Source organism: Pipra filicauda, unplaced genomic scaffold (genome assembly GCF_003945595.2).
Source record: "Pipra filicauda isolate LSUMZ 115617 unplaced genomic scaffold, ASM394559v2 scaffold13_size5146498_pilon, whole genome shotgun sequence".
Lineage (NCBI taxonomy): Eukaryota > Metazoa > Chordata > Aves > Passeriformes > Pipridae > Pipra > Pipra filicauda.
This window is the reverse complement of record NW_024103874.1, coordinates 2,536,976-2,557,138: the sequence shown is the minus strand read 5'-3', so window position 1 is coordinate 2,557,138 and position 20,163 is coordinate 2,536,976. Positions and strand designations below refer to the sequence as shown.

Here is a 20,163-nt window from a genome sequence, read left to right as displayed (position 1 = left end):
GTGTCAGGAGTGCTTCTACAGAAGCACTAAATATTTTAGGCATTGTGTTTTGGGGAAGCTGTGGACAAACAAGATTTCATGAATAAAAAATGGGGCTGGAAAGAAAGTCTGTTCCATCCCAAAATGAAATGATACTGTATTGGGTTTGCATGGTAAGGTTTTGGTAATGGGGTGAGGCTGCAGGGGTGGCTTCTGTGAGAAGCTGCTGGAAGTTTCCCCTAAGGAGCAAATTCCAGTGGCTCCAAGACAGACTTGTATTCAAGGTATATCTTCATGTTTGTTGATGATCTCTGGGCTTCCTCTGGTTGGTTTGCACCCCTGAGTTGGGGTTTGCCAGGCAGATCAGTGAAGTATCAGTAATTAATAAGATCTAATATAAAAGTCTGAAACAATAAGAATTAACGGGTTCACAAATCAAATGGCAAAATTTGAAACATCCACTTATTTGCAGCCTGTGATCAACACTCCTTAATAATTTTCTTCCTTCGCTAGAAGGAGGAAAAAGATGAGATGCATTCATGTGCAAAGGAATTTCAGATTTGCTTATAGCAAAGCAAGGATCCTTCAGAACTGCTGCTGGATAAAGCAGCACAGCTTTTTCCCTCTGTGCCTGGTGCCCTCATGTGGTTTTGATGTTCAGCTACTTGCGAGTGAATTCACTGCGTGGCTGAGACTTCTGCTGTGTAGAAGGTAGGGAACAGTTTGCCTGTTTGTCCTGGCGTGTTCTGGGAATACAGAGCCTTCTGGAAAGCTGGAATACGCTGTGGTCAGTTGGATTTGGATGTGCAAACTCCCTGAATTCCCTAACTTAAACCAAGACCGTTTCTCACAGTGCACATGACTCAGACCTGACTCCTCCAGGGGTTGTTGTGGCTCAGAGTCTTTGTGCTGCAGTCACTGCCTTCTTCAGTAATCCTGTTAAAATGCCCCCATAGATCTACTGGTTCTTCTAAAAAACTAATGTAAGGTCAAATTTTCATACAGTATAGTGAGCTAAAATTTCAAGGATTACTTATGTCAGGAAATGTAGTTTAAAATTTGCTTTCTCAGCTGACTTGTCCCGTTTTTCTTCCAGCTACAGCTTCAGTATGACAAAGAAATTTCTATATTTCATGCTGTAAAATATATGCAGTGTAAATGTTTCTTTGCACAGCATTTGTGAGTCTAAATTTCTAATTGCTATATTTCTAAATTACTGCTCTAGAAATTCCACTTTTAAACACAGTATTTAGCCACAAATATTATGCAAAAAAAACTTTATACAACAGATTCATTATATGTCCATATAATAATTAGCTCTTGCACAAGCAAGAGGTGAATATAGTTGCTGTGGAGGCTGCTGGTGAAAACCAAAGATTTCTTGCCATCCATAGTACTATTAACAATGATACACAAGGAGTTTGAAGATGAAGGTGGAATATATCTGAAGCAGTTGAATGTTTTGGCATCTTTTTGCACATATACATTCATTTTTCTCAGCCAATACATTCTAGATTTCTTTGTGATGATGATTTGTATAAGCTTTTACCTGTGCATGACTAAAGTAAAAGCAACTCCAAATATCTTATGTAGGTTAATGCATTAAACCCTGTGTGTGTGTCACAATACAGGAACAGTAGAAGTTTAAGTGTAGAATTTGGCTGTAATGTAGAAGTGGAATGGTTTTAGTGTTTATCGGCTTAATGAAGCAAGTGAATACACCTGGTCAAGTTGAAATATCTAATTATTTATTCACATGGAAACCAGTAAATTTTAGGGTTTGTAGCACAAAACTTTTTGTTAAAAAAAGAAAACCAGCTATGCCATATAGCTTCTTTACCCTCAATAAAAGAGCAGTTAAAGTTACAATAAAAACAAAACATTCCAGATGACATCGTTTGGAGCACAATGTGACAAATACAATGAGAAAATCCTTGTCAGAAATTTTACCACAAGGAAATATCAATAGCTAACACCCATATTCTCCACCTAGAAATCAAGAATATTTGAGTAGATCTTGGCATAAAAGGCACGAAACACAAAGCAAAGCATGCTTGTGTCATTTCTCACACAGAAGCATTGACATTTGTGCAACATGGAAAAAGGTCAGCATTTTTCCACACTCTTCCAATATCACAGATACTTAGGGAGCAGATCTTCCCCTTAATGCCAGTGTGTCACTCCCAGTGCAGATGGCAGTGACTACAAGAAAAGAGGAGTGTATGGAAGAGGACACATCTATAGCCTTCCAGGAAATCCCAGCTCGTACACGGAGGAAGCTGCTGCTGTTGTATTGTTAAAAGTAACCAAATACACTGCAGGCTTTGAGTAACACACCCACTGGCAGCCAGCACTTGTGGGAAATCTGTGAGGGTGACAAGAACATAACAATGCTGGAAACCCGTCAGAAACACAGGTTTACCTCTTGCATTTAAATGTGTGATGCCTCAAATAAGCTTCTTTAAAAAAAGTTCTAGTCCTTGAAAGAAAGGGCTTTTCCAAAGAGAATTCTGCCTCTTGCACAGAGGAATGGCTTTGCTGATGTTTAGGTGTTTCAGAAATATGGATCAGACATCCCTGGCATTTCCTCCTGTCCCTGTGTGAGCAGCCTGTCTGCTATATCTCTATAACCAGCCTGTCCTCATCATCACTGCTCGTGTCATCGTACTCCACTCGCGTTTGCTTCCTCATCATCTCTAAACCTCTCTTTTTGTATGTCTTGGAAAGTGCTGCAGAGTAACTCTTGAACTCAGGGGATCTGAGAGAAATTGGGGGCTTTTTAAAGGTAGTAGTAGCTGTTCCATGTGGCCTTCCATAGGGATTGGGCTGCAGGTGGGATCCGTTCCTGTCTCTGCTTCCGTGGAGGTCCAGGAGATTTTGAGACACGTTTGCCCTCTCTGTGTATTCTCTGCTGGGTAACTGAGCCCTTGTGACTGATTCAGGAAGAGACTCTGCTTTTGATCCAAATAAATGTGAACATCCAGGCTGGGAACTGGGAGTTGGGTGTTCTTTGGGAGGTGAATTTGTGTCTTCTTCAGCTGGAGTTTTCTCCCTTCCCGAGGCCCGGATCACCGGGTCTAATGTACCAGATATTTGCTTCTCTGACTCTGCACTCAGTGTGTTTTCCTGGCTTGTCTCCAGATGTAAGGAAAGAGGACCAGGAGCCTCTGGGTCTGTGCTGCTGGGTTGGTCACCTGTGCCTGTGTTTGTAAAATCAGAAGGGCGAGACCCAAAGGAAGCTGCCGTTGAGTCACTCCGGAGGCTTGGCCGGGAATGCCCTGGCCCGGATGGCTGGAGCACGAGGGGCTGTGTCACCCAGCAGCAAATGGCCACATCCCTGCTGACCTGCTGCATGGATGTGGGAGCTGGGGAGGGAAAGGAATGAGCTGTCACAGCTATTCCCAGGGGAGCCGTGATGTTCTGGACACAGACGTTTGTTCCCGTGTGTTCCCTGATTTGCCCAGAAATGTCCTGTAGAAATTAGGAGGGGGGAAAAAATTGAGGTTTAAAATTTTCAATCCAGAGCAATTGATGCAAGTTTAGTTGTTCTTTTTAAAAAGCTAACATTAGTAAGTTTTCATTGTATTTTAACCCCCAGTAATACCTTTAACATATTTTTAAACATTTTAAACAAAACCTGTGCTACAAAGTAGTCTCAACTTGAACTTTAAACCAGCTGAATATAATTCACGTTTTAATTACCGATTTTTTTTTATTTTAGTAGATATTAATACAGGAATTAAGGTACAATACATACTTTTTTATCCGTTTTGTCTCTTTGTTTAACATGGTTTAGGTTTTCAGTATGGGAAGATATTCCTGAGTTATTCTTTCCTTCTTTTTTCCTTCTGCAAAGTGGTTTATCTGAGGTGGAATTTTGCTGGTGTAGGTAACTCTCTATTGAAAAGAGGTTGAAGAAACTTTTACTTTGATTTTTATTGCCCCACATGCTAGAACTTACTACATTTCTCATCGTAGCACTGAAGTAACATCAGTTTTTTTAAAAAAATATTCAAGATACTTACCTTGCACCTTCAGCTGAGGAGAATGGCACTTCTTATGCTTATTGAATTTGGGGGGCTGTGATGAACAGCCCTTTCTCAAAGCATCCAGTGCTCTGTTGGGAAAACAGGGCCTCTTGCTCAGCCGGTTCACTTTCAACTGGGAATATCCATGGATATGCCTCCCTCTGTACCTGCAGTGCCAGAGGCATTGAAAGGGTAAACAAATATGGGAGATGTAAAACTTGCCAGAGTAATAACACCACCTCGTCACAGACACTAAAGTCTAACAGCAGTTTACCACTGTGAAAGAGATGTTTATGCCAACTCAAAAAAAAAATAATCAGGATTTTAGGGAAGAGACCCACAATTATTTTATTACTTTTTTTTTCCCCCTCTGTTGGTTTTCTAAGAGAAAAGGATTAAGAAATAACAGATCCTTTTTCCTGTATCTGGAATTTTAAAACAATATACTTCATAAAGGCTCGAATCATACGGGAGTCACCTGACGCTGTGTGGTTGTTGGCTTTTTTACTTTTCACTTCTTATGTGCCACCTATTCATCATCACTAAAGAACAGCATAAGTGTTTCAGTTATTTAGAAAACTCACACTGAATATTCCAGCTCTGCCTTGTTTTCTACTCTGGATAGATCTTTCAGTAACTCTGAGTGACTAAATCAGTAGAATGTCACCACACACAGAGCAAGATGTAAACCTAAAAGGACGTGGTAATTCTGGTATTTGGTGTATTAGAAAATTACACTGAATTTCTTGGTTACCAATTGGGCCAGTTAGCTACTAGTATGCATGATCTGAGCTTTCAGGATGCTGTACTTACCTGAATCCCTGTAATTATTTGATAGAGCCAAATAAATAAATTCTGAGGTCAGCAGGAAAAAAGAAAAAAAAATACCAAACACCACCCAAAAAACAAATCAGAAAAAAGTCCTAGAGGAGTATGACTAGGCTGCATGACATAGCCCTGAGTCTTCTATTTTTGTTCTCATGCTCCTCAGTGCTGCTTGCTGAACTAGACACGGTGATTAAGTTACTGACACTGATTTGTCCTCAAGGGAGTCACTCTGTCTGATTTTGGTCGTGAAATGGAATCAGAGGGATGTATGCACACAATATGTGTTTCTTATTGAAGCAATTCATCAGACATTCTGCTGCCCCACGCTCCTGAAAGATTAGAGGCTAAATCCACTGGCCTGAGCTCCCATTAGATACAGGGGAGCTTTGCTGATTGAGACAATGTGCCTTTGACAGTTTTATGCTCAAATTCTTCCTGCTTTTCATTTAAACCAAATGATCCTTTGAACTACAGATGGTTTTGTTAGTTTGTGTTAAACTTGATATTTATTCTTCTGCATTCTCCTGTGAATAGCAGTTCAGGAGCACTTTGTGCTCTGCTCTGAGCTGTAACCGGATTAAAAACGAAAGGATTTTGGTTCCCTTCGAGCAAAAGTAAATGCTGGCAAGTTTGACAGATAAGAATAATTTCTAAAGCATAGTGAGACTCCACTGACCAATCATCCTCTTTCTTTGGGATATGTCTGTTTGACTTAGAAAAGTCTGTTCCTGGTAATAAACAACATATTGGTATTTTTATGGTTTACCTTTGGGGAACTGCTGCGGTGTGAGAATAGCTCTTTTTGAGAGATTTATTTTTTTCCCCCCAATTTTAACGTGGTTGAATTTTGGGGATGCCTTTTTATTTTCTGTGGACTTTTTACACCCATTTCAGCAAAATCATGTCTATATCTAGCGAAGCTGCAAACCATATTTCTTACCATTTGGGGGTGACTTTAATCTTTTTCTGTTTGTGGCTCCTCTTGAGTTTATTTGTTGAGGGTTTTTCCTTTCTGCAAACTACAGTTTTCTTCTTTTGTTCTGAAATATTTTTGAAAGCACCACCAGGAGCTACTGAGCTTAACTGTTGAGAATATTGGGAAAAAATTAAGCAAATGAAAACTGTGAGTTACATTGACCAAGAGATTGGAAATCTGTGCTCTTTTTAAATAGCAGTGAACAACATAGTAGTTTAGTAGCACAACTCTGAATTTTTCCCATTTTTTTCTGATAATTATATAAAATATACCCAAAAGGAAAAATAACAGTTCATTCTTCTCACTAGCCAGCATTCTTACCAAAATGGTCAAGTGAAAGAAACTTAAATATTCACACAAAAGTATACCTTTCTCATGCATCAAATGAATATAAGATTTATCTTATAAAAATGTAAATTGTAAATTCTGTATCAACAAAATCCTGTAAATGACCATAAATACACTTCTGATAATTATTTCATTTTTCTAATAAGAGGGTGAGGATGGGCTGTCAGCCAATAACACCCTCTTGAGAAGGCAAATAGGATTATTAATATTACCTCCTGCATCTGTTGTCCTTTAGAAAAAGATGAAACCAGCGTTTTTAAACTTGTGTTTGTTAAGCCATATGCCACAGTCTTGTTAATATTTTTCATTTTGAAGATAGAGATGTCGTATTTGGACAGGCTGCATTCCCTGCTGGATCCCCTGTCACAGGAGTGCAGGGAGGAGTAGGCAGAGTCTGCATTCCCCTTCTGCTCCGTGGGCAGGGGGAGGCTCCTGCTTAAGCAGCACCAGGTTAGTCGGGGCTCAGCACTGAGGGAGGGGAAGGTGCCCTTTGTGCCTGACACTGTTAAACTGCCAGAGGAGCAGGTCCTGTTATTGTGGGGGAGCACTGGGAATTCTTTACAGTGAGCGGTGAGAGTGTGGCAATAAAAAGTGCCAAAAGAATGGCAAAGATAAGTGGGGCTGTCTGTCGAGCTCTGAGGATGCTGCAGCGTGTCCTGCACTGTTGGTGAAGCATCCTTGAGGGTGCACAGACTTCTCCCTCTGTCCCATCCCACGACTGTTGGCTCTGCTCCCTTGCTAGAAGCTGATGTCTTTATCAAAGAGTCACTTCCTGAGCAAAGATGCTGTAAAACCTTTCTCTCATCTTTGATGTCAGCTGATATGAAAAAGCCACTTGTATACACAGAAGTAAAGCATATTTTCTTCTTTGGAGTCTGTGTAGAGCAAGTAGTTATGCTCATCCACTTCTCTTCTGTTTGCCTTTGATAATTCAATTTTTTTTTCTTCTGCTTGTTTTTCCAATCATCTCTCGCCATATCCTGCTGCCTGAAGTTTGGGTTATAAAAGGTGTTATCTACTGTGGTTAAGATATTTGTTGTTTCTGAGGTGACTGGTGAACAAAATCCTGGAGTTTTCCAGTTTGTGTGTATGTTCCATCGAAGCTCTCCTGTGCCAGCCTTCTGTCTCACTTCAAATTGTAAAGGGGACCAAACCACATCACTGGGATGAGAATGGAGGGATCCACTGCTGGAAGAGCAGGAAGGGGTGGTTAGGGTGTTTGTCTCAGATGTGCAAGGTGTAACCTGTTCAGATCTAGGCAAAAGTGACAAATTTGAGGCTCTCTTGGCCTGTGGCAATTTAAGGATATATTTTGGAGAAAAGGCATTTTGTTGTGGGGCTGGAGTTGAATGACCAGATTGCAGATGATGAATTTTAGAAGATACATCCACAACATTGTCATTGAAAAGTGGTACTTTTGCTTCTATTTTCACAAGACATGTTTTGTCGTCTTTATGTGTTGCATTGTGCAAGGCAAAAGAGTTGCAATCACTTCCCCTTAATTCAGGCCCTAAAAATCCCACCAGTGAAGCTTTTGAGATACCAGTTGAATTTGAAAGGAGGTCAACATCACTGTAATTGAGGGCTTTTGTGGGGAGTTTGATTGTTTTCCTATATTCCACATTCTCAGTACCTCCAGTGGATTCATTAATTCCTGTGCCCAATTTTTGCTCTTGTGCTTTACTGGAGAATGTCACTGGAGCTGTGGAAAGACAGGGAGTGCCAGAGCAATGGGCTCTCTCTGCTTCACTTACTGCACTACTTTCGCTACCAGGACTAGGGCAGGACATTGAAATCATATTTTGTGTTGTCTTCTCCACTTCAAATTTCAGCTTTTTTCTTTCTGATGGTAAATTCTGGGATTTCCCTGCAGTCTCTCTGCTGTTGCAATGGACCCACAGGCCTTGTTGGCCAGTCTCCTTAGTCCTGCGATGGCCTCCATAATTGTCTGGGGTGCTTTTAGAATCTAATTCAAATGCACTGGATTCTTTCCCAGGGCTTGGGTTTTCCCACTTGCTACTCTGTACTGGCAAGGAGTCATCATTTCTTCTGTGACAGCTGGGCTGCCACTCAAGATTTTGAAACCTGAGCTCACAACTGCTTGGAGCTCGCCCTGTGCTGCTGAGAGCTGTGCACTTCTCTCTGTCCCTGCCACTGGGGTCTTGGGAAGTTTTGCTCCTTACAGTCCATGCACAGGCATTTGTGGAATGCGATGTCTCCATTAGGTAGGACACACTGTCTGCAGTTTCCTCAGAGGACACATTCTGCAGAACATGATTACCATCAGTACAGGTTCCTGATTTACCCGTGTTTGAAGCTGCTGTCACAAGGGAGGAATGACTGTCACTTACAGAGCTCCTGCCATCTCTTTCCTCAATAATTTCAGTGCTGCTGGCTGATTCCTTTGAGTCAGGAGTGAAGCTTGTAATACCTGTAATCTTATCCCCCCTTTGTTTCATTTTCTTGGCGTTTTGACTGCTTTTCATTTTTTGGTAGATTTTCTTAAATGTTTCATCTCCATACATTTGCCATTTTTCTTGAGAGAACATCTTTAACTTCCTTTGATTGTGTTTCTTATTTTTAGCACTGATTACTTCTCCAGCCCCAAGCTTTTTACTGCCTTGCAACTCCTCTGAAGGAGGAGGATGATCAACCACATTACTTAGCGGCAAATCATCCACGGCTGTTTGTCTGACTAGAGCTCGGGGATGGCTATTAGGGAAATCCACTGAATTTGCAGCAAGATTGTTGCTAGGCAGCAAACCAGCAGTGCCTGTGTTTACAGACTGCTTAGTAAGAGAAAGTGGTTTTGAGCAACCTGGTTTGTCCTGTGCCATCCTTGCTCCCTCCACGAACGGCAAGGAGTTGCTCCGAGTAACAGGCACAGTGTCAATGGTCGTGGAGAACTGGGTGGGAACTGAATGGAAAAACATTGGCTTGCATTTCTCCAGGGGTGCAAAGGTAGACTTTGCTGAACAAAGGGCAAGATTCTTTTTCCTATTTACATCACAAGTTCTGATATCAAAATGGAAAGAGTCTTTGTATGTGTAAGGCATTGGCAGGTCAATGCTTCCCTGTTTGGAAAGGACAGTTTTCCTGGGCCTGACATTGTCTAACTGGGTATCATCCACCACACTTTTGTTATGAGAAATAAGTTTTGAAATGTGTTCTTCCAGCCTCTTTTTCTCTAGCATGGAGACTGCAGCTTTCTCGGCTGCCTCTGGCTTTGCACTGCTTCCGGAGGCACACCTGGGGCTGCTGAAGGCAGTTTCGCTTTCCAGCTCCGTGCTGTGCTCACAGAGGCTGTGCAAGGGGCTGGGTGATGCCATCTGTTGTTCTGTGCTGTCAGAGCGGGACAGATACCCCGAGTCAGTGCTCTCACACTTCTTCAGCTTGCAGTCCAATGGCTTGTAATCCCACTGCTTCTCCGAAGAGGTTGCTTGCTGCCTTTGCAGCTGAATATGCTTGTTGGCAGTTGGAGTTCTTTGTTCCTGCATCTTCTTCCTCTGACACGGACCATTTGGCAAAGCTCCTGGAGATGATAAACTGCGAGGCTCTCTTTCAGGAACCCCTTGATTAGCCTTTGAACTGAAGGATTGATTCGTTCTTTCTTGATTTTCTGAAAAAACTGGTGAAGTGCTTGTTGCTGGCAGTGAAAGCTCGTGAAGTTTTTTAGTGTCTGGTCCAGCACTGGTCTCTGAACTTGGTTGTTTCATCTGTATCCCCTTGTCCTCACCGGTGCTGCTCAGTGGTTCGCTGCCTTGGGCTGAGGTTGTGCTCTCTGCTGATCTCCCGTTTTGCTCTGATGCCCCACTGGTGTCAGAGTCTGAGGGCAGTCTGGTGTTGTTGACGTGTGTTTGAGTTCTCCTGTGTTTATACAAGTTGCTCTGAGTTTTAAATGCAATGCCACAGGTGGTGCACGGAAAGGGCCTCTCTCCTGTGTGGGAGCGAATGTGCTTCTCAAGGACACTTGGCTTCAGACAATCTCGTCCACAGTGTTTGCAGATATATTTCCCAGCTTTTTTGGATTTTCCTGGGCTTCCAGTAGATGCATTTACACAAGAACTCGGTGATGATAAAACTGGTAAAGTGCTGACTATGCTCAATGTTAGACTTTGCCCAAGTTGTTTCTGAAAAACTGACTGAGGCCGATCTGGGCTTTCCGGAGGGACGAGTGGGTTGAGGATGAGGGGAATGTTGGTGCTGTCGAGATGGACACAGCTCCTGGCGGTCACTAACTGCCCGTGTGGCTGGAAGCATCCTGCCTGGACAGGCTGGTACAGCGGGATGGTGAGGGCTTTGAGGTACACGGGCTGGGACAGCGCCGGTTCCCGGGGAAGCCCAGTGCCCTGGCCGGGATCTGAGGAGCCCTGCGAGGGCTGCAGAGAGGAGGCTGGAACGGGGCGATCTGGGGGTGCAGCTGTGAAACCAGGTGCCTTCTGTGCCTTCTGTGCCTCCATGCCAAGGGCTCTCTGCCACGTGCTCAGGTACCTGCGAGGAGGGGAAACAGAGCAAGTAGGAATCTTCAGGCAGCAAATAAAATACAAACATTCAACTGCTGGACTAGGAAAGTCAGCGGTTAAGAATATCACAAATCTTACACACAAGCATTATACAGACAACAATTACTTCATTTTCCAATTAAATTGATTCATTTTTCATTTCTTATCTAGGAATTAAAGTGTAAAGAACATTTAACACTGCATTTAAAACCACTCTTACGATCTGTGATAGATACCCAAAGCATTAGAAATAAACCTGAGTTTCAGATTTGCAAATGGAGGCTCTCAGCACACCAGAAATAATACAGTTTTAATTTTCTGGAACCATATTCTCATTATATATGTGTATCATGGTTTTATATTTAATTAACATTAATAATTGTTAATATAGAAACACAGGACAATGGAGGTTAGAGGGGACCTCAGGAGGTCTCTAGTCCAAAGACCTGCTCAGAGCAGAGTCAGCACTGAGGTCAGATGAGGTTGTCAGGGTGTTACCCTGTCTGGTTTTGAGATCCTCTGAGGATAAAAACTGCACAGGTTCTTTGGGCAACTGTTCCAAACACAGGACAGTAAACATGGCTTCATATTAATCTTTGTTTACCCAAATTTAAGGGGGCTAAAGCCAAACATATTCCAGCAAATGGTGTAAAATGGAAATATGTGAACAAAAGTAAACTGATGTCCTGTTTTACAAGTGAGATTTACATAAATATGTGCAAAGTAGAAAAGATGGTATCATAGGAAAATAGTGGGATAAATTAAAGCTGGCTTTTGTGTAGCCCTAATTCATTTTATCTAATAAATGGAGATATTATGATATGCTGCTTATTTTTAGATGCTTTTAATGCCAGATGAAAACATCTTCTAGACACAGTTTTTGAAAAAAGTGAGCCTATTCTTATGAAATCTGTCCAAATATGTGCAGGGTTGGTGCTGGTCCAGACTAGTTCTTATTTCAACAAAAATTTGTATTGTCTTTTTTCTTTCATTAGCAACAAAGGAGTAAACTATCAAAATAATCAAGTTGAAAATTATCTTTGGAGGAGCTAATAGGGGTATGAGCATAACCCCTTGTAATTACAGTCAGGGTGAAAATCAGGTGATCTGTGAATGTTCATTTCTTACTCAGCTTTACTCACAGCTCTGTATCAGTTTACTGCTATGAATAATGGGCTGTTCTTGTGCAAATAGTCATAAAAAAAACCCATTTGGAATAACATAATTGGTGGCTAAATTTGAAATCTGCAATTTGTTGCTTTACTGCACAAGCTGTAGTGGCGTTTCTGTAACTTCCTAGGATCATTTTAATAGGTAATCATTGCTGAGAAACAGTAAAAGGATTACTTAAAAACACTGTTTGAAATTTGTACTGGTTCCATCCCAGAAAGCAACCTGTAAAATGAACTGATGTGTGCACAGCATTGTTAGATTTTTCCCTTTCTCCTTTCCCATGAATGTTATAAACCAAGTTCACTTATCACACAGGGACTTTTCTTGTCCACTTTCAGAGATTTCTACATGGAATAATCACTTAAGTGGCTTTTTGCTATAGGTAATGATTATATTGATGGAAGAATGTTAAAAGAATATGGCTTGTTAAAGAAATTAAGTTATTATCCATATTGTGTAGTGTGGTGAACTCTACAGGAAAAAAGTGGATTTCTCTGATTTGCAAAGTGATGTTATCAACATTTCAAGTCCATTTAAGATTGTTCTTAAGTTATACAGGCAATTTTAAATTTTAACACAGCATACAATGAAAACAGGAGCAAATGATAAGACATGAGCCCGTGATACTCACAAACTAAGCATGCAGTAGTTTTTCCAAAGATGTGGGGGAAAAAGAAGTTGAGGGAAAAAATTACACTGCAGAGTCCAGACTCCAAGAAGTGAAGCCTAAATACCCTGCAGCCAGAACATCCAAGTACCACACCAGATGAAACAAGTCACAGTGGTTGTGCTCCCCTCCTTCCCCTGGAGAGAAGTGTGGAAATACATTTCCACATATTTTACATTTCCTCCCAGTCAGCTCCAGTGCCACAAACTACTTCTCTCCTTGAATATCCCCATGGGCACACAGAGCTGATGGGCCCTTCAAGGCCAGCCTGAGTCAGCAGGATTCACCATGGCCAGATGTTTTTCATATGAATCCTGTGGTTCCCAAATACCAGAGACTCTCTGTAATTTCACTTATTAAGTTTCTGGGGCCCAAAATTCAGTGTAATTCTGAGAATCATTTCAGTGCTCTGCAATGGTCCACAAAGAAAATACCTAAGTGGTGGCAGAAAATTTAAAGGAAAGTTTTAAACAATGCTAAACAAGTAAAGTAATGGTGACACACAAGGTCATTACTGTTAAGAATGTAATAACACATTTCTACCAGCTGTGGTAGTTTCCTGCTTTTCACAGCAAACAAACAGACTTTCTTCCTAAGTGAAACTGCCCTGGCTTGTATTCTACTGGGGCAAATACGATCAGACTTTTCACATCTGTTGTTTATATACCAAAAAAAAGCCACTGTATTTCTCTGTACATTGACAAAAATAGCTCATCTCAAACTAATTCTGCCCCAAGGCTGATGCTGGGTAGTCCTTGCCTAAAGTAGAAAAACTTCCTTTGTTGATTATCCCCTGAGCTCTGTTACTGAGCATCCACCTCGTGTTCCCAGCTGTTTGCAGCTTGTGGCATTGAACTACCAGCATAAGAACTTGATCTTAACTAGATAAGGAAAAATAAACAGAACTAAATGCAGGATTTGGCCAATCCAAAATTATCTAAATTGATTTCCTAAGCTATCAAAACTGGTCACTAAAATTCCATTTAAATACAATTATTTTGTTCCTCGTTTGAATTCTAGCTTCAGGTACACAGCATAGATAGTCCTGTGGAACACTGAAAAGTCAAGAAGTGGAAGAGTTTCAGATAAAAAATCATTGTATCAGAAAATGTCTTACTCACTTTATAAGTATAAAGTATTTTAATAGGAAAGGGTGGTATAAAAAACTCATTTTAAATCCAGTGTGTTCCTTTTTTATAGAATCTTTCTTGAGTTCCAAATACATTTTATAAAACTTGTTTAATTTTGTCAGCACTGTTATAATAATCTTGGACTACACAAGTGAAAGATTTTTGTCACATGTAAGTGCTCTGTCAGCTGCCCTTCATTATTAATTAAATCAATAAATAAACATGTAACTACTTATTTCCAGCACTTCCATATAATTTTTTTTGACACAACATTGAGAAGAGCATCAGTCCCTAAGCAGATGCAAAGCTCAGTTGCTCAGTCCCCACCTTGGTCCACAGGTATAACCTGGAGACATGACAGAGGTTATTTTTGTAACCCCACAGAAGCAGGTTTTCAACATTCTGAACATACACAATATACTCAGTTATACTACAAGGTTTTGCCTTTCTAAAAAGCTTTAGGTGATCCTTACCTTAAATAAACCAGAGAGCAAACAGAAGTGGAATCCTCTTTAGTCTGGAAATAATTTTAGCTCACGTACCTTTGACTGAGCCAGGCATGTCAGCAAAAAAGCCTCATTTCTGTCAATACTTGATGCAAGCAGAGAGAAACGAGGACAAAGACTTGAAACAGATTAGAAGTAGGAAGTTGGGTGGTTTTCTTTTTTTTTTCTACACTGGTGTCACAGTGACAACCTTCAGAAAACAGGAAGAGCTGAAACAGGAGAAAATGAAGTGACATTTCAATCTCTCCATATCCTTTATCACTCTCTATGTAGGAACCTCTACACAGAATCTTCACAAAATGGGGATTTTGTGCACTGCATTCAGTTGTACCATTCCATGAAATACACTGACACAATGGTAGGCTTTTTTCTTTATACCCCTAAAGGTGATTTGCTTGTAAGGAGGTGGGAAAGTGCCTCAGGAATGTTAGAAGTGTTTAGCTCATGCTCAACAAACCTCCCTAAATTTGTGGAAACTGCAGGGAAAACAGGATAGGGGACAGTCAACAGCAGTGAAAAGATCATTTTAAAAGATTAGATTTTGTTTGTGGGTTGAGTTCATGAAGAGTCCTCAGGTAACACAGTTCAGCAGCACTGAGGGGTCCTGGGAAGGGGCAGCTCTTCTTCATCCAAACACTCATTTAAATTATGGACTGGGATGGCTGCGCCCTCCACTGCTGTGAGACTGAGTGAATCCCAAAGTGGAATATAAATTCTCAATAATGTTACCAAATTGGTATATCCAGCCTGTAAAATTTCCTTAAGAACATCATATTTTGGAAGACGCAGCTTTTAATCTTCCTGCAATGAGCATCTGCCCAGTTCAGACACTGCAGCCTGTCCCTTGTAAGCTGGATAGTGATGAAACTGTAAAGTTCTGATTGTCCAGTATCCACTTCAGTGCAAGCTCTTTCTTTTATTAATTCTGGTGAGAGACTAATGCTGGAGGCCCCAGTGGATTTTCATTCCACACAGCTTTATTGATCCTGGAGAGTTTTTCCTGTTGTTTGGATTGCTTTCCATTTGTTTCTGGAGCCCTGATTTAGTAGGCCTCTAGTTTTGGAGGTGGAGAAATATTTCTGTCTTGTTCTTCCTATCTTTCTTGCCTATCATCTAGTTATTCAGGGGGCAGAAAAGCTCTTAACAAGGCCTGGTATTGTTGCTCAAAATCCTTCTTGTTTCTACCATAGCCTGAAATGCTCCCAGTAATTGGTAATGGCACTGCAAATGCTTAAAATCAGTGAATCTAGAAAATACTTGACATTCTGAACTGTTTTACAATGACTCATGCTTCTGCTCTACAGACTGTCTGTCCAGATGGAGAGAACTACATGCAGCAACTAGTTTCAGCTCTGCTGGGAGATACTTTCCTAAAGGAATGTGTTCTCACCTCTGAGTGAGATCTTCTGGAGGATTACTGCATGCTACAGTCAACAAACCAACGGGGAAAAAGATGCACATCTTATAATAGAACACTGGCATGAATCAAATCAGACAAACAGATGATTCTGGGCATTTTACATAACCAGTCAAAATTAGTTTCTCTTCAGTTCGATCACATATCTGCAGCCCATTATAATTTAATCCACTTTGAGACTGACTATTATTAAGTTAAGATGAATTTACTTAAAAGGGAGACTTGTTTTAAACAGTACTAATTATTCCAGAAGTATGCTGGAACTAGGAACAAATTGAAAACATGTGTAAGCTTTCAAAATTCATTATTTAGGCCACTCAGTAACATTCTGCATGCTAAAGCTGCAAACTTCTTATCCTGAGATGCTTGAAGAGGCAATAATCAATTAAAGCAAGTTACAACTGAAGCAAGTGCCTGTGTGGATATTTGCCACTATCACACAGGTTTCAGGGCTTAGCAGAACCTTTTGAAGCTTGATCTAAAATCTCTAAATCTTGAATAAATGACTCTGGAATCAGGCTGGCTCCACAGCATCCTGTGATTCTTCCCATTTATATGGATGAACAGGTTGCTCTAATGGCTAGAAGGAATTTGACCTGTGCACATAATACAGAGGACCAGTATTACACTGCATTAACTATGTTTGGAATGAAGTTAAATTCTTAATCGATCTATTTTTGTGTGTCACTTCCTAAGATGGAATCTCTGTGCAAGATTACTTATACTCATTTAAGTTCAAAACACTGTCCTGCTCAGAGAAACTTCTCAGTTGTCTCAGTGTACAGCAAAACATCTATTTTGACTGTGTATAAAGATCAGCCACGGCCAGGTACTGCCCAGGAGGGACTATGTGGGGCTACACTTTGCTCTCATTTCATGTCCTAAGCAGGACTTGGGGAGATAAACCCACATCCCATTGTTATGCATTTCTGGGTCCCAGGTATCTGTGAAAAAGGCACTGTCCCAGGTGTTCCAATCCCTGCAAAGGTACAGAGTTCTGTCAGAGGGGTGATCAAGTGAAAGCAGCAACAAGCAGCTTCCTGTGCTAATGAGAGAATAAGATTTCGAAGATCCTACGTGTTTTAAAGAACTTTTCAAACTGAAACTAAAGCATCTTTTAGGATTGTTAATTACTCATTTTTCTTCTGAGGACAGTGATGCTGAGACCAGCACACAGTATCTTTCTGTCAGCAGAAGACACAGACACTGGGATTTGCATTCCCCCCACTGCCGGCTGGCACAACGTGACAGTGTTTGTGAACTCTCTTGACTGACTAGACAAAACTTCTACTTAAATATTAGTATCATAACGTAATAGTGAACCACAGGGTCTGAAATAAATGTTGTGCAGGTACTTTAAGCACCCCTTCTCTGATGGAAACAGAGTGTTTGTGAGTGTATCCCAATTCTGGCACTTTCTAGTTCTCAGTTCAAACAAGCCAAATGGAACCGATACCTTTCCTGATTAGCCCAGAAATCACCGTTCATCTTGTTTTATTTAAAACCTGTTTCTGCCCTTGCTCTTTTCTCAGTTTGACTTCATATCTTGAAATGTCTCATAACAGAAGTACTGACTTCACCTTTTCACTTGTTCTTATGGGATGTGTCTGATCTCACAGCACTGCCAGTTCCACCTGCAGCCTGCTGGGACCTTTGAACAAAGTTGGGAGCCTCAGTTCCCTGCAGAATTGGGCTGGAAATGTGTAATTCCCTCATCTTCTCAAACCTTTATAGTCTTTCAGTGGTCACATTTCAAATTCTGACTTTGGGAAATCTTACTGGTTAGTAAGAAGTTCATTGTTCTGAAGTTTTGCCTCCCGTGTTATAAAAGTATAAAGCAACTATAAAACCTGCTGCCTGAACTTTGAAATTCTTGTACCATAACCTGAGGACAAATATTTTTGACACCAAACTTCCACAGTTGTGTAATATCAGCAAAACTGGCAGGGTTTTTTTAACTATTATTTTTGTAAACACTGTACCAGAATACAATATTAAAACCTTTTAAGAAGAATAGGATCTGTAATAACTTCTCTTCATCCTAAAATAACAACTGGTTTGAACATTATTATACAGTTTTCTATACTTTTTTATCCTCCTTTTCTTGAATGTCCATAAATGAAAACATTCAAAAGGCTTAAATCAGTAAGAACATTGTAACCTAAAATATATTTTAGTGTGGAAGTAAACATTGCATTGGCTTTTTTGATCTCTTCATGCAATTTATATCAGAGAATATTTCCTATTCTACTTCTTATCCAACTACTTTTCTCAGCTCTAGTCATAAGAAAAGCTTTCTAGTTTATTATATGTCTTTATTTTACATTTGCACCACTTATTTCTAAAAAGAAACATATCTAAAACATCTGTTGGTTTTGTAACACTGTCGGTGGCTTCACAATGAGGAAAAAAGTAAGATTTTTAGTGTTTAAAAACCTCCAAGGATTTTGATTGTTTCATCCTTTCATCAAATTTGCTCCTGTGCATTTCCCACGTTAGGAAAGAGTTAACAACCTCCAGCCAGCAGACTGCAATCAACAGGTTGTTCTAACAGAAAAATAATAACCCTAATACATCTTTTAAAGTTTAGGAGGTTGGACTAAATGATGAAAAAATACCAATTAAAGCCCTCTTAAAAGCTGAAGTGGGGCCAGAACTGAAATGCTTTGTGTTTTAGGAAAAAATCTTTCTCGTTGCTAAGTGAAAGAACCATCACATTAAAAAAATTAGAACTTTAAAATTTCTGCCTTACCATCTCGAATTTAATTATCTGCCCACATAAAACGAGAACGAAACACTTGCTAACCTTTAGGTGGCCAATTCACAGGCAGGTGGAGAGGTTCAGGTCCCTGGAATAGCGTTGAAACAAAAGAAGCATCCTGTTTTTCTTTTTTCAGTGTCTCTCTCTTCTCTTTTTTTTTTTTTTTTTTTTTTTTTTGGAGCGTTTGAAAACTGAAAGGTGGGTGGTGGGGTGTGTGCAAAGAGAGGAGGGGGTGAAGTCAGCCCACGCTGGTGTAGGAAGAGTTTTAATGGCCGATGCTGGTAATATGGTTTGCCTGCTACAGTGTCTGCACTACTGCAGCTCTGTGTGTGGGCGTAAAGAAATGACACGACTGGGTTTCAAACCATTACACTGAAGATTTGCAAACAGTTAAAAAAAAAAAAAAAAAAAACACACACAACCCCATCAGGCACAAATGAAAAATTATCACTTTTTGCCTTTTATTTTTTTCCTAAGGTTTGTTTGTTGCTTTTTTTTTTTTTTTAACTTAGACAGGCAAGTTTCTTCTTCATCCTCTAAATTAAAAAAAAAATAATAGGTAAATTAAGTATTTAGGAAGGTTTTTAGATTTTACGTAGCGTGAACATTTTGTTATGGGTTTTGCTGCTGTTTTTTAATTAACCTACAAGAGCTTGTATTCCAGAAGGCTGTCCAGATTTCCACGGTAAAAGTCTTCAGAGCACACCTGTATTTCTGCCTTTGGACGTGTTAAATAGGTACCCAGATCTTGGGAGCACCAAGTAGCACTGTAGGATAGACAGAGCAGCCACTCCACAACTGGCCAGGTAGGAAAAATGAGGCCAGGACTATTTCCTTGAATATTCCACAAAACACAGAAAAGAAAACATGCTGGCACCCACTTTTGTTCAGTAGTCCAGCAATGCCTCAGGTTTACTCACCCAAACTGGGCAGAAAACAGACTTGAATGTTTGTTGTAAGTACTGGAGACCCACAGGAGTGAGACAAAGGGGATGTTCTCTGTAATATCGAGGGGAAGGAGAGGAAAGTGCTGTTTAAGCTGATACGAAATTGCTGACACAAGAGACTGAATATAAACAGTTACAGGCACACTGTTGTTGGGAGGGACAGGTGGAAGGTTTTTGTCAGACAAACAAGAACACTTCTCAAGCAGATTTTTTACCACAAAGAGTGAAAGAGAGAAAAAAAACAGTTTTAGAAAGGAGCTTGAAAACTCCAAGGAGCCTTTATGCCTTGGCTGCTCCATGATAGTCAGGGACTAACACTTGTTAAATATATATCTTCATGTACCTTGAGAGAAGACAGCCAGCTTGAAAATCATGTGCTTGGACAGAAGGCTTATGCATTCTGGAGTGGAAAGGTTTGGCTGTCTATTTTTTCAAATATTCAAACGATCCCCAAATCACTCAGGATTTCTATTGCCTTTGATGTTGTGCTGACAATCAAAAGCAGGGAAACACAGGCAAAGAGGGTGGGAAAGAGGAGACACTTTGTGATGCCCACATTGCTGTTTAGTGCAGGGTATCCCTGGCAGTTCTCAGCTCATCTCCTGCCCACAGGGTGAAGCAGGGAGAGTTCCCAGGGCTGAGGACCCAAAAGTGGATGCCAAACCAGCACAATTTAGTGTGTGAGTGAAAACAGCAAGTTTTCAGCAAGTCCTCTGGACTTGAGGACTTCAGACTACTAATCCTGAACTTTAACTAAGACTCTGATAAAGGGACTTGAGCAGTGAATCACCCAACAGTGAATGAAAAACGACCTTCAGTTCTGTACCTGGTAAAACTCTCAGAGATATTACCACTAACACACAGCACTAAGCCTTGGTACCAAGGGGGTCTGGCTACTGGC

At 40.6% G+C, this 20,163-nt stretch overlaps 1 protein-coding gene and 1 long non-coding RNA gene across 4 annotated transcripts in view; one reads left to right on the top strand and one right to left on the bottom strand.

The window, feature by feature from the left end:
- Positions 1–20,163, top strand: part of LOC113982380 — a 119,572-nt gene that overhangs the window by 86,789 nt on the left and 12,620 nt on the right. The gene's annotated exons all lie outside the window — the stretch shown is intronic.
- On the bottom strand, positions 1,706–18,486 carry ZNF831 (zinc finger protein 831). 3 transcript variants are annotated; one of them, XM_027710517.2, is made up of 6 exons: positions 14,174–18,486; positions 6,372–10,650; positions 5,776–5,918; positions 4,005–4,174; positions 3,737–3,876; positions 1,706–3,450 (listed from the first exon to the last, which is right to left on the bottom strand). In XM_027710517.2, the coding sequence occupies exons 2-6, from the start codon at positions 10,617–10,619 to the stop codon at positions 2,596–2,598; spliced, it is 5,556 nt and encodes a 1,851-aa protein (XP_027566318.2). In that variant the 5' UTR covers positions 10,620–10,650; positions 14,174–18,486; the 3' UTR covers positions 1,706–2,595. The 3 variants fall into 3 exon arrangements, with proteins under 3 accessions (XP_027566318.2, XP_039234455.1, XP_027566317.2); XM_039378521.1 differs by having other exon boundaries at positions 6,372–14,346; positions 18,361–18,486; XM_027710516.2 differs by having other exon boundaries at positions 18,361–18,486.

Bases quoted from the DNA above. Each gene is read 5' to 3' on its own strand.
- ZNF831 (XM_027710517.2), bottom strand. From the start codon at position 10,619: ATGGAGGCACAGAAGGCACAGAAGGCACCTGGTTTCACAGCTGCACCC. The intron at 5,919-6,371 runs GTAATATTAATA...TATTCTCAACAG, and splicing joins AAGGACAACAGATGCAGGAG to TTAAGCTCAGTAGCTCCTGG. The intron at 3,877-4,004 runs GTAAGTATCTTG...TCTTTTCAATAG, and splicing joins TCCTCAGCTGAAGGTGCAAG to AGAGTTACCTACACCAGCAA.